This window comes from Nansenia antarctica (assembly GCF_963989245.1).
Source record: "Nansenia antarctica genome assembly, chromosome: 5".
In the NCBI taxonomy this organism is placed as follows: domain Eukaryota; kingdom Metazoa; phylum Chordata; class Actinopteri; order Argentiniformes; family Microstomatidae; genus Nansenia; species Nansenia antarctica.
In genome coordinates this window covers 33,406,754-33,420,608 of record NC_137690.1, presented here as the reverse complement: position 1 = coordinate 33,420,608, position 13,855 = coordinate 33,406,754, and the positions used below count along the sequence as shown (strand labels likewise).

General features: G+C 38.0%; 1 protein-coding gene across 1 annotated transcript in view; it reads left to right on the top strand.

The window, feature by feature from the left end:
- The window catches only part of cds1 (CDP-diacylglycerol synthase (phosphatidate cytidylyltransferase) 1), a 55,103-nt gene extending 45,355 nt beyond the window's left edge, over nt 1–9,748 (top strand). The window contains exons 7-13 of the mRNA XM_080532113.1: nt 202–284; nt 1,739–1,826; nt 3,363–3,431; nt 3,755–3,907; nt 4,358–4,477; nt 4,766–4,869; nt 5,484–9,748. Of these exons, the coding sequence (XP_080388239.1) occupies nt 202–284; nt 1,739–1,826; nt 3,363–3,431; nt 3,755–3,907; nt 4,358–4,477; nt 4,766–4,869; nt 5,484–5,619 (753 nt within the window). The 3' untranslated portion in view covers nt 5,620–9,748. The remainder of the gene's footprint in view (nt 1–201; nt 285–1,738; nt 1,827–3,362; nt 3,432–3,754; nt 3,908–4,357; nt 4,478–4,765; nt 4,870–5,483) is intronic.
- The last annotated feature ends 4,107 nt before the right edge of the window (nt 9,749–13,855 follow it).

Genomic DNA, 13,855 nt, shown 5'->3' with positions numbered 1-13,855 from the left:
CACTAGCCTGCTATGTTAAAGTTATCTCATCACGCTATAACGTTTGTCTTGTCAGTCGGTGTAGTGCTGTGAATTGTGCCTGTCTGGTTGGCCTATACCTCACATCCTGTTTATTGTTAACAGTGTAGCCTCCATGGTTTCTGAGTGGGCCGGCTACATTCCTGCCAGTGATGCTGTGTTGTGTTGTGTTTACCATTCCAGTTTGCTTGGACCCATGTTACCCTGTTGATTGTGGTAACTCAGTCCCACCTTGTCATTCAAAACCTGTTTGAAGGAATGATCTGGTAAGCAGGAAGACCACGCCCAGACCTGAGTAACCGGTCTCTTCTCAGTCAGAACTTTAGCAGCCAGTCAGTACATTTGACGATGCCACTTGAAATATTTCAGGTTAAACAAAGTGTTGATCTATTAAGTCTATAAATCATCAGTCCCAACTTTTACACATATCACCAACACCTTTATATATAGTGCCTTCAGTAAGTATTCACCCTCCCAGTACTTTTTCCACATTTATTCTCCTGTTGAGGCCTTGGGAGACAGAAAGTAATCCACTACGTTGAATGTCTGAGAGGAAAAACAACTGCTGACATCAGCCCAGCCACTCTAAAAAACAGTGCAGCAATACATATATAATTTATTTATTTTTTTCTGAGTGGGGCAGTCCCACTCATATATATATATATATATTATTTTTTTAATGACAGATATAGTCGAGATTATGACAGGAAGGATGGGTGAGAGAGAGAGAAGGGATGACATGCAGGATATGTCCGCGGCTGGGAGCCCTGCGGTACATGGTCAGCGCTTATGCCACCTAAGCGCCCCCAGTGCAGCAATATTTGATGGCAGCTGGTGAAACCGGGAACAAGTCGCAGACGGACTGTTCAGACTATTATTCAGAAGAATTTAAAAACATTTCAGAGTTGTTGAAAATTAATGACACACTCGCTAGTTAAGCCGAAACATTGCAATGCTATGTTTGGATTCTGTGGATTCGGTGAGTAATCCCCACTATTACCTAGTTAGTGTAGAGTAGTGGGGATTACTCACCGAATCCATTGCATTGCAATGTTTTGGCTTGACTAGCAAGTGTGTCATTGAAATGTATTTACATTTTCCAGAATAAAAGTCCAAACATTTTGATTAGTTCCCGCTTTCACCAGCTGCCGCCACATATGTAATGTGTGTCTGGGCTGATGTTGTCCCATATACTGGTGTTTTTGTTTTAGTTTTCCCTCTCAGCTGTAGACTTTAGGGTTAGGGTGTATGAACCTGATGTACACATGGTGTCATTGATTCCTATTCAAGTCAATGACCCTACAAAATCACAGATTTTTAAGATTTTAAACAACTATCAACTATTGTCCAATTCAGTTCATTGAGTAAGTTCTTGAAGAAATGTTTGCATTTGAGCCTCAGCAAAGAAATCATACCGAAGGGTGTGAATACTTGACTCAAGACATTTCAGCTTTTCATTTAGAATTAATTTGTAAACGTTTCTAAGGAATAATTCTCTCTTTGACATTATGGGGTATTTTGTGTAGATCAGTGACCAAAATCTATCTACCTATTTTAAAGTCCGAAAAATGTGGGAAATGTCCAGTGGGGTCAATACTTAATGAAGACACTGCACATTTCTATCCAGCACATTGTTTAGATCAGGTAAAAAAGAAATTTGCCAAATATTCCCTGCAAACATAACTTTAAGATATTGAACTCTGTGAATCTTGTTTTCCAGGTTTATTGTCCCGATCTCTATTGTGATCTGTAATGACATCATGGCCTACCTGTTTGGCTTCTTTTTTGGAAGAACTCCACTGATTAAGGTAAACACACCATATCACTGATTAAGGTAGACACAACATATCACTGATTAAGGTGAACAAAAGATTTGCACAAACCCATTTCAGTACCAAGATTTTAATATTGACTGGGTTTGACATGTGTGGGTGGCCATGGATAAATATTATTTTGTAAGGTTGAGATAATGCAACGGGTTGTCGACCAAATACGTAAACATGTGTTTAATTTGAGCATTTGATAAAGTAAGTAAATAGTGAAGCATGATTTTCTTCTCTTGGCTCTACACTCAACAAAAGTTACTATGTCTATTACTATGTTGTTGAGTCTCAGTTTTTTATGGTATTTGTATATGTTGGTTTCACCATTCAGAATTATTTTTATGCATAGTACCCCTATTTCATCATAGCACTCATATTTCATCATAGGGTATTTCAGGGTACCCAAAAATGATGGGATAGATTTTTTAAACATTCAAATTATCCCAAAAAAGCTTCACTGTCCCATTACTTACACTGGACACTATATATACACTACCGGTAAAAGTTTTCGAACACCTACATTTTTCTGTTTTTTATTGACATTTAAGCAGTTCAGGTCCAGTGAATGACCATGAACCTCTCGTCTACGCCTAGCTGGTCAGGGGTTCATCCTCTACAGCAAGATAATGACCCAAAACATCCCTCCAGGCTATGTCAGAACTACCTTCGAAGAAAATAATAGTAGACTAGACTTCAAATCATGGAATGGGCAGCACAGTCTCCAGACTTAAAACCCTGTCGATCTGATGAACTGGACAGAAGGGTGAGAGTAAAGCAACCAACAAGTGCAACACATGTGTGGGAACTCCTCCAACAGTGTTGGGAAGAACTTCCTGAGCAATATTTGTAGAAAGAATGTCACGTGTGTTCAGCTGTTATATCTGCAAAAGGTGGCTACTTTGATGAATCCAAAATGTGGATAAAGTTGTGTTAAATAGAACAGTTCCGTGATTTCTTATTTGATCCCCAATTGTTTATTTGTTCTATGCTTTAATTTCAGAGATATTAAACAAAAAAATAGGTGTTCTAAAACTTTTGTACACACACACACACACACAATGCCCTGTGTAAGTAATAGGACAGTGAAGCATTTTTAATCTACAGGCTCTACATTTTTGTCAAGGATGACAACAAGACTAGAGCCCTCAGCTGACTTGGTCATTGCACTCTTATTGGTTTGCGTTTGAAGCGTTTTTGTAGCGTTTGAAGCGTTTGAAGCAATGCAGCCTACTTCGGATCTGCTGGATCTGCCCCATGACTCTTGAATGTCTATCATCTGGGCCCAGTTGTTCAAAAACGTTTAATCTGGATCAGAATTATCCTTCTTTGTTGCTAGCTATCAGCCAGCTCCATCTGATCCCGGGGCGCAAAAAAGAAACCAGGATCATTCTGATCCAGATTAAACGTTTTGAACAACTGGGCCCTAGAGTTGAGTCACATGCAGCATGTGATGAGGTAGAGAAGAAACACTGTGTCGTCATGATGTGAAAGGCAGCCTGTGTTTTTGTCTCCACTCCACAGCTCTCACCTAAGAAGACCTGGGAGGGGTTCATAGGAGGATTCTTTGGAACGCTGGTCTTTGGCTTCATTGTGAGTGCCTGAAAACAGAGTGTGTGCAACGCAATATTACAACACTATTACATCACTATTACATCACTATTACATCACTATTACAACGCTTCGCAATGTTAATAAGTTAAAAGAACATCAAGTGAAGGGCAGTATTTTTCCAGTGATTTCTCCCTCTTTCCCAGCAACACAAACCCGTGTCCCTCTGGAACCACACCACTAGCCAGACCTTAACATGGGTTCTGCCTTGATATGATGATGACAGGACAGGCAATCGGATGTGTGTTTGACCGAACTTAAATCCGGACGTCGACTGACGCCTTGTTCTTTTGCTTTGCTCCCAGCTGGCCTACCTTCTGGCCCAGTTCCAGTACTTTGTGTGCCCGGTGGAATACAACAGCGAGACCAACCGGTTTGCGGTGGAATGCCAACCCTCCGACATCTTTGTGATGCACGAGTACACCCTCCCAGCCGTGGTGCAGAACGTACTGAGATGGGTAAGACCCTCTGATATTAGCATTAGCATTAGCCGTGTCATTCATTGCGACGCTAAATCTCTGACAAGTGGGTATGAAAGAATGTGAAATGTGATTGTAAAGTGTTCCTCGATGACTTGACTTGTGTTGGAAATGTTCTTGGCTTTATTTGATTGCTTGGTCCAATATGAATTGGACTAAATCTTTATTAATCGCAGTATTAAAGCTTTAGTGTAGAGCTGGTTTTGAGTAGGGCTGCGCAAACATATCGATTCAGTTGAGTGTCATGATACGACTTGAAGCAATGCTGTATCAATGCAAAGTCCTCCTATGTTACTGTTTTGGTATCCACAACATGTATGCATGTAACACAAGTATTTATTAGATAATTGGTCTATCATTTTACCGTGTCATTTATAACAGTCAACTGTAAGGTAATCTCTATTGTGAATGTCTCTTGTCTGTGTGCAGGAAACGGTGACACTGTACCCATTCCAGATCCACAGCATAGCTCTCTCCACCTTCGGCTCTCTCATCGGGCCGTTTGGCGGCTTCTTTGCCAGTGGCTTCAAACGAGCCTTTAAAATCAAAGTGAGTAAACGGAACTGAACACCAAACCAGCTACACTCAGGTAGATTGTCTTTGGAAACTATTTATATGGGGTACTCATTGGAATTAAACGTATCCCAGAGATCCATAAGACTGTACTTAACCATGAGGCTACGTATATAAAGGACTATCACTATTTGCACTTCTGGTTGGATGCTAAGCTGCATTTCGTTGTCTGGTACTTGTACTCTGCAATGGCAATAAAGTTGAATCTAATTGAATGAAGAATCTACTAATGGAACAGCAACCCTGTCTGTCCTGCCCCTTCAGGACTTTGCAGACACCATCCCAGGACACGGTGGCATCATGGACCGCTTCGACTGTCAATACCTGATGGCCACGTTCACACATGTTTACATAGGAAGCTTTATCAGGTGAGGATGTGAAGGACATGGACGTGGTCTAGATCAGTGTTTCCCAACCCTTTCCTCGGGGCACCCCAGCCGCTCCACATGTTTGATCCACCAGCACACCTGATTCAACTAATCAAGTACAAACCAACTAATTGCTTTGCACTTGATCAGTTGAATCAGGTGAGCTGGTGGTGGAACAGATCAAATATGTGGTGCAGCTGGGGCGCCCCGAGGAGAGGGTTGAGAAACACTGGTCTAGATAACGGAGGGGTGTGTGTCATGTGATAGATATGTGTGTCAGGGGTCATGAACAAAGGCAATGATGAAATCTATAACTAAATAGTTGTAATTCCGTCACCCGATGAAGATGAGATGAGGTCTTAAATGTGAATCTTAAAGGTCCCATGTTCTTGATTTGGGTCTCTGACGGGCCTACTAACAAACAAACCGCGAAATTAAACAACCCAGTCAGTTGTTTGTGGGCTGCCTATTTCAGAAAACATTCAAGATTCAACAAGAAATTCAGATTGGGTGCCCCCCCCCAAAAAGTCACTGCAGAGTACTTCCTGTTTTGAGAGTGGGGTTACTGCGGGTTTGTTGATTGCCAGTCCTCTCCTGTTCTGTCTGTCCTCCAGGGGCCCCAACCCCAGCAAGGTGTTACAGCAGCTGTTGGTCCTCCAGCCTGAGCAGCAGCTCAGCATCTTCAACACACTGCGCTCCCATCTGAGAGACAGGGGGATGCTGCCCCCTGCTGCCACGGAGGTCCAGTGAAGTGTGTGCGTGTGCGTGTGTGTGCGTGCATGCGTGCGAGCCCTTTCCCCTCTTCAGGACACACTATCATCTTCCCCATCTGATTTTCTTTTTTCTTTTTCACCAATCGTCATTACTGTGAACTCCGGTGTTAATCCCGACGTCCAGAATTGTCCTAACAACCACACATGCAGACTTCACTGCTTCCAACGGGACCTGCATGACTACCTACACAAACCAACAGCAGCAACCGCTACGCTAACAAGCAATCAGCAGCATTCTAAAGACTTTGCTGCTCTGAAGAAAATGTCTTCCAGATCAAAAATGTATCCCCCCAAGCACACGGTTTCTGAACAGTAACAAGCGGGTTCCCTGTGGAGGGCAAATATTGCACTGATTTTAGCTGAACCGAAGGAAAAGATGCAAAGCTTCTGGGTCTTCTCTCATTGGGCATGTGACTTGAGCTACAACAAAGACAGTCTGGTTTTTGGAAAGGTGTTGCTCCAGGTTTTCAACATGCAAACTACAGTAAACATAAGTAAAAAAGAAAAAAAGATCTAAAACATTAAGCATGTTCCTAAGTCCTGCAATTTTGACTCTCTTATGTGAAGTAGTTTTAGGTATAGATTTATCTAGTATCAGTTCAGTCATGCAATAGAGCTTGGCTGTAGGCATGGATGTAGACACTGTAAATGCAGAGCTAGCAACAGCACACAGCGATTCACACTCTACACAGTGTGTTTGTGTGTACATATCTCAAATGTATTACTGTAAATAAATATATCATATATATATTTAGCTGAATAAAGACCTAATATAAAAAGCACTTCTGTGACTTGTCGGGAAAAATACTATACACTTTTTAAAGTGAATATTAAAAAAAAATGGGGTGTGATTAATTTATAGTCTACAGCATGAATACAACTCATTATGGGATTAAGTAGGTAGGGATACAGATTAAGTAGGTAGGGATACAGATAAATTGAAACAGTTGCTGCTGATTTGGGGGACGGGTGTGTGGTGTAACTTACTTGAGATTGTGGGGAAAAATGTAAATGTGCTTCCTCTAACCAATGACTCTAGCTGCACTGTAGTTGAGTTGAGTGTGTTACTCAACTAGGTTGAACCACTCCTACGGCTCCAATATCCTTAGACTCAATGTGTGTCAAACTGTCATGAAGAAGACATTTTAGAGTCCTCTTATTTGTTGAATTGCTCTTTAAGGGGTATCAATTATTAAAGGTAGTTTGCAAGTGTAACATGTTATTATTGCAGTGTGAGATACAATCCAATAGGTGTGTGTGTATATATATATATATATATAAAGCATATTAAAGAGAGTAGTTTTTATCTTTCAGCAATATTTTATCTTATGCAAGTGTCGGTTTGAGTATATTGATATAGATTGGATTTCTATATTGGGTTGGAATAATATCAAACTACACTACTGGAAACCTGCACTGTGGACAGACAACATGTAAAAGCATATGTGCAGTAGTTAAATTAATTAGACAATGTTTACTGGTTGAAACGAAACAAAACTTTTCCTGAGATGTGGGGTTGATTGAATACAGCCCGTTTATAGCAGAAATCCATCCAGAAACCAAAGCACTGTCTGTTTGAAACACTGATTTCACCCTCTATAATAAGAACACCTCCCAGGCCCTGGCTAACTGCCCTAGTTAAGGATCTATGTAGTGGGAGCAGGGAGCTTAGTGAAGGACTTACGTAGTGAGAGCGGGGAGCAATGGTTTTGGGATTGGTGTTATTTTGTGGAGCCCCTCTAACTACGGCCTGTGCAATGCTGTCGCGTCCTGATCCAACTACTTTTCCGTCGTTTGTTGGACATGGTTTCCTGGCAGATCAATGGAAAGGGGATTACTGTATCGACTTTTTGTATTTAATTTCCTACAGAAGTGGATTTGTTGTGACTCCTCTCCTATTAAAATAATGGAGGTGGATTTTGGGACCAGTTCTGTACTGTATAAATTGTGTTGCTTCTTACGCCCTTCCCCTAGCATAACAGTGTCTCTCGGTCGGCTTCTCTCTGGTTTACAGGTACTTCTATACAAAAGCTTTTTAGAATTAACTGCCCACTCGCTCACAAGTGAGACAAGACTAGACAAGCACATATGGATATTGTATGTGCATTTGAAACAACCCAGTCTGACCAAATATTTAGCAAAACAAAACTAAGCTGATGAGACTATCAGAGCTGTAATACGTTTGTAGTTCAAAAGACCTCTAAGTTATTGTTTGGTTTATGTTTTAATGATATATGAGCCCGCATATTATTGGTACCGTAGCATTGCAACAAAAATCTAAAGGTGAGCTCAGATAACTTATTTGTCAGGTATTATGCATTGCAAAGTTTCCTTTTTATTTTAATTATAATTTGTATCCATTTTTGTTTGATTGCATATGCAGAATTGTTTTCAAATGGAAATGGTCTATAGCTTTTGATGTGGCTAGGGTTGAATAGTATAGGTTATACTGAGAAATACAAGACACTAAAGATATGGAAAATACAAAGAGTGATGTGCAAAAAATAAATAAGATATTAAGCATATTAATATTATAATTATAGGGATATTGTGATTCTATACACTGTATGGAGGTGAATAAATATATTTGTTTTCTTTACAGTATGTCTTTTGATTGAATTGTAATGTTTTATTAACAGTATTTGCCATATAATGAATTTGACTTTCAATAATGCCAAAATAAGTGTATTTTGCACCCCCAATTGTTGACTGTTTGTGCTATTAACATTCTCACGGCATTCATTCACATCATATTAACAACTATGAAAGGAGGCAAAGCATCATGTGTATTTCAGATGAAAGCAGTGTTTTGACGGTTTATTCACAAAATGAATTTTGTTCTTGACATTTAATTTGTTATTGAAAATGAAACATCGACTTCCAGTGTTAGAGCTGATGTAAGTCTTGTAGACTTGTCTGTTGAAGCAAACAATACATAAGCATTTTGAATTAAAGTGCTTTTTGAATTTGATTTCTCACATGAACAACAAACACACATTGAAGTCAAACACTAAAGCATCAGTAAATGTGGACTTCTGTCATGACATTTGACAGGAACAACATTGATCTCTTGTGGAAAATATTTCCCATCCAGGGAAAGGCAAACAAAATGTTCATAGAAGATACAATGAAAAATGTTAAGTCTCTAAAATCTATTGGAGTGGATTTAAATGTTCATTTCATACTTTTGGGTTTAAATAGTAAAATGTAACATATGCATATTTGTTTTTAGGACATACAAATGGCTGAACAAAATTATAATTGAATAAAAAAGCTTGTCTTAATTTAAAGCCACAATCTGTACATTGTGATGCCCTTTTTGGATATATTCATTTATTCTTAAGAATATTACATAGGGATACCTAAGCTCCAGTGTGTTTATTTCCTGTTCTAACAAAATCTAGTCAACAGGACTTTTATTAGGTAAACCTAGTTTGTTATAACAGGAAATAAACACACTGGAGTTTAGGTATCCCACATTACCCGTATTCACCCTACAACAGCCGAGGAGACGCAACAGTTTTAGAATGCAGTTTTATTGATCTAAACTACCGGGCCAAGCGCAAATATTAAATATAGCTGCAAGGGTTAACCTCAAATTTGGTACATATGGCACTGTCTCAAAGCACACTAACTCTAAGATTGATTAAACAAACAATGACTGACAGCCCTATTTGCATGTGTCATCATTTATTAAGTTGCATGTAGCTCAAGTATGAACTTGTCCTCCCCAAACGTTTCAGGGACTAGTACAAGCATACTACACAACAATTTTCGTGTCAATCGGACTTGCGGTTCATGAGAAGATTATTATATTTATTTTATATTTAAAAATGGCTGGAAATGCAGTATATTGAATGGTATGTGGCAGCCATGTTTTTCATGCGATCATGTTGGAATTTGGTACACATCTCACATACTACAGTTTTTCTCAATTGCTAAAACACATTTCACAAAACTTTCCTCCATTTCCCCAAAACTCTAAACACAACACACTTTTCTAAAGCTACATAAGCAAAACCACACCTTCTCTCTTCAAAACTCAAACTTTCACACCAAAACAGCTGCTCAAAGCCTGCAAAAATGTAAACACTATAAGAATCATTACAGACTACAACAAAACAACTGAAAACACAATGTTCAGTGTGTGAGAATGTTCTTTTTTTTCACAACTGCCAAAGCACATTTTTAGAAACCTTACAGTATCTGTTCTCAGAATATATCACTGTAGAGTATTGGGCATTCATAGGTGTGTGTTTCATATGAACAGTATGTACATCTACAGAAAATACAGTATGTATGTTGTTGGAAAATATCCTTTTACAGTATGTATATGTTCTTCATGAATGTTTTACTGTAATGCTTGGCTAATTTTACTATATAACTAAAAGACATTACAGTACAGTAATTCGAACTTGATCTTACGTGTGGACAATCGACTTCTTTCTAAAGGGATCCCTTGACCATTCTGAAGTACGCATTCACCCACAGGGGTGGGTGAGAGTTACAGTAATTTAAATAGTATAACTTCCTTCAATGTTACGGTACATGTGGGAATACGGTACATGTGGGAAAACTAGGGTTAGGGTTAGGTGCTAGGGTGACTTGGTACATGCTGGCATGTCTAACCCTAACCGTAACCTTAACCCTAACCCTACCCCTAACCTTACTGTAACCCTAGCACCCTAGCACCTAACCCTAACCCTAGTTTCCCCACATGTATGATAGTCATGCATAAAAATAAATCTGCGCTCCCTGTCTAACGTTATATCTAACGTTACATTTTTTAAGGCTGATTTTGCATGATAGTCATGCATTTTTAGATATCTATTTCCCCCCTTTAAATGGCATATGATGTCCGAAATGTTACTAAAGTTCAGCCGCGAAGTTGTTGCACTGTTGTCCTATCGAGTTTTACAGTATATAAAGGTTTGAAAAATGTACCGTAACATGTACAATACTGTACTGTATCACACAACTCAATGCAAACACTACAGAGGATCCATTACACACAACAATACTCACTGAAAACAATGTTCAGGGTGTGATGTTTATTTATGGAACTATACCACACACCACAATCATTTGCAACAAGTGTCTTACATTTTGAGTTGTTATGTTTAATGAATGAAGCCAGGTGTGTTCATTGTGTTCAAATGTTGCTGACTGTGGCAAGCATTTTGCATCACATGAGCTTTAATTTGAGAATTTGAGCAGAGTTCTTTGCAACTTGTGTTTTAGCAAGACAAAATGTGTTTAGATTTATGAGAAAAGGAGGATTGTGTTTTGTGAATTGTGTCTTCATGTGAAATGTGTTTATGGTTTTGGCAAATGGGAGCTAGTTTTATTAAATGTGTTTAGAGAACTGGTCATTTGGTTTAGAGAATTGGCTTTTGTGTTTTAACAATTGGGAAAAACTGTAATGTATTGAGGCTCATCAAGTTTCACATTAATTTGCGTAAATATGTCCGACAGCCTCATTTGCATATTTCATTAATTATGGTGCTGATTAATTTGCATGTAGCTTGGTCACATTGATGTGGGAATTGTTCGTTCTCAAACGTTGGTTAGTTGTTAGGGACCAGTACATCCTTCTTATATACCCAATTTTTCCCCACAAAATTCTAAATAGCGTAAGATCTATTAGGATGCATCTTTTCAGTCCTACTAGCTTTTTGTTCGTTTTGAGCAGGCGGATCTGTGTAGATCTACTAGGGTAGATTTGGTGTCTCTTGGTCCAGGACAAGCGGTTCAAAAGTTATGGCCTCTCAAAGTTTAACAATTCAACATGTTGCTATAGTGCCCCCTTCTGGAATCCTGGGGTCCTCTACGTGAAAAAGCAAAAAGATACCAATATTTATGGGAGTCATGGCTATTTTTCATGAAAACGGAGGTGGCTGAATAATAATAGAAACAACAGTTCCAATAGGTCTTTGTCCACTGCGTGGGCATGCACCCTGATAATGTGTATTAACTAACTTATTTGGTTTATTGCCAGGGCAATATTGCCTGGATAGATTAAGACTAAACCCACTTGTAACGAAAATATGTGGGTCTGTAATTGGATGCACCTGTGTAGCAATGCTGAACAATGCACTTTCAGGTAATGGTGAAGGGATGTGTATGGAGATAGATTACTACCAATATTATTGTAAATAAATAGATTTTATAATGTGTATCATCATCCGTAAACACAAAACACATTTACTAGCCACACACAAATGTTGGTTGATTAGTAAATACATTATCTTAATGCATGTAAAATTATTTGTAAACATGGCTTTTGAATTTGAAGGTTTTTTGAATAAATGCTCACATTTGCAAACAAATGTCACAATTTAAAACGAAAAATTAAAGCAATGACAAACATCTTTCCATAGTTATGAGTAAAACCATTGTTTTTTCCCAATAATTTGTATAGAAAAATCAAGCATTAGAACTGTTGAATCTGCATTTGCGGATCAAATTATTTCTGGATTTGTTTCCATTTGTTTACAGAATGTTGGTGCTGTGGTGGAAAGACCCCCATGCCTGTTCATCAAACTTCTCTCAATTCTCTTATGTAAGTGATGAAACATGTATCAGTTTATTATCGAGCATCTCAGCACAAAAACATTTCAAAGTCCACTTCACCTGCCGATTAGATGACTGATTATTAGGAGTGCTGCTCACGGAAAATGACTGTAACACCTCAATATAATCTCCCATGTTTTTATTATTAAGAGATATGCAATTTGTGAATCAGATTACATCATTCAGACCATCTAGGCTTTGCAAACGCTAGATTCTCAATCTCATTGTTACTTGAATAAACGGCTTAATCTTCTGATACCTCTCATGTGTCTCAATAGTAATACCGTAGTAATAGTAATAGTAATTTCAAAAACTACCACAGTGGGTTTTTAGAGAAATTATCCACAAATACATTGGCTTTATCTTAGTTTACCATCTCCATTCAACTATATAATCTTGGCGGAAGCTGTAGGCTGCAAAGGCTTTTGCAAAAACGTAATTTCACATTGACTTGGTTTATAATGCTACATTATGCTGAAATATTATGCTACATTTGAGTCTGATTGTTAAATACATTGAATTTGGGGTCGCTAGGTGAGACAGTTGTGTCATGTGCTATTTCATTGTGCTCTTTAGTCATATTTTTCAAAATCAAAGGCTAGACTTACAGTATACATTATTTGAATTACTTTAATTGTCTTTAATGAAAATTCTGGCCCAGCTGACACTCTTTATTTTTTTCTAAGTGAAGAAGGCATCCATTAAACAATGATTAAAGTTTGTATGGCCTTACATCATTTTATACAATTGTGATCAGAAATGTGTTGCTGCATTTTATCACAACATTAAACTGGTCAGTTTTGTCTCGTCTCCTCTTGGCTCTCTGTACCTGGCTTTATATAACTGGAACTAGAGTTTGAACAGTATTCTGGTGTTTTCCCCCCTCCCCAAAAAACTGTTATTATTATTATTATTATTATTATTATTATTAATGCCCTGGCTTGTTTGGAGTTTCCAGCACCCCAGTCATAAGCAGCCTGCCATCAAAACACAAGAACTCCATTACCTTAAAAAGGTTACATACCTTGTTTTGATAAATAAATTCACAAAATAAGGAAATATATCTTATTTATCTATATAGGACTCCATGACTTATGGAATAACATTCAATTATGGTTGTTATACATGTGTATTGTAAATGGACGGAGTATGTAAATAGAAATTATTTAAAAGAATACCAACCCTGACATAAACGACAAATAATTTAAAATGTACAACACAGGAAGTTATGTTTTGACTTGACATACTCCCTATACATTTTTACAACTGAAATATACTCTGGTAAAACATCTAAATCATTAATTCTACTCATTGGTGAATTTAAAGTAGCCTATTTTTGTGTTTCAATAAACCTTCTAATATGCCAGTGGTATATTTAAAACTGCAATTTTAAGTGATTCTTTTCCCCAAAAATGTAATAACATTTGATTAAACCCCCAAAAAATAGATTTGTCATTATTACTATTATTATAGTTAATTTGAGAATAATACTATTTAAGTATTAGCATGCTTTAAAAATGTGCAATTGAAAAATAAAAGGATCGCCTTTCGATGTCCATACTGCGCACAATGGTTGTATTTTCCAACACTGGTCTAGTGTCTTTTCCCAACCAAACACCTAGCACTGTAAGCACAATTGG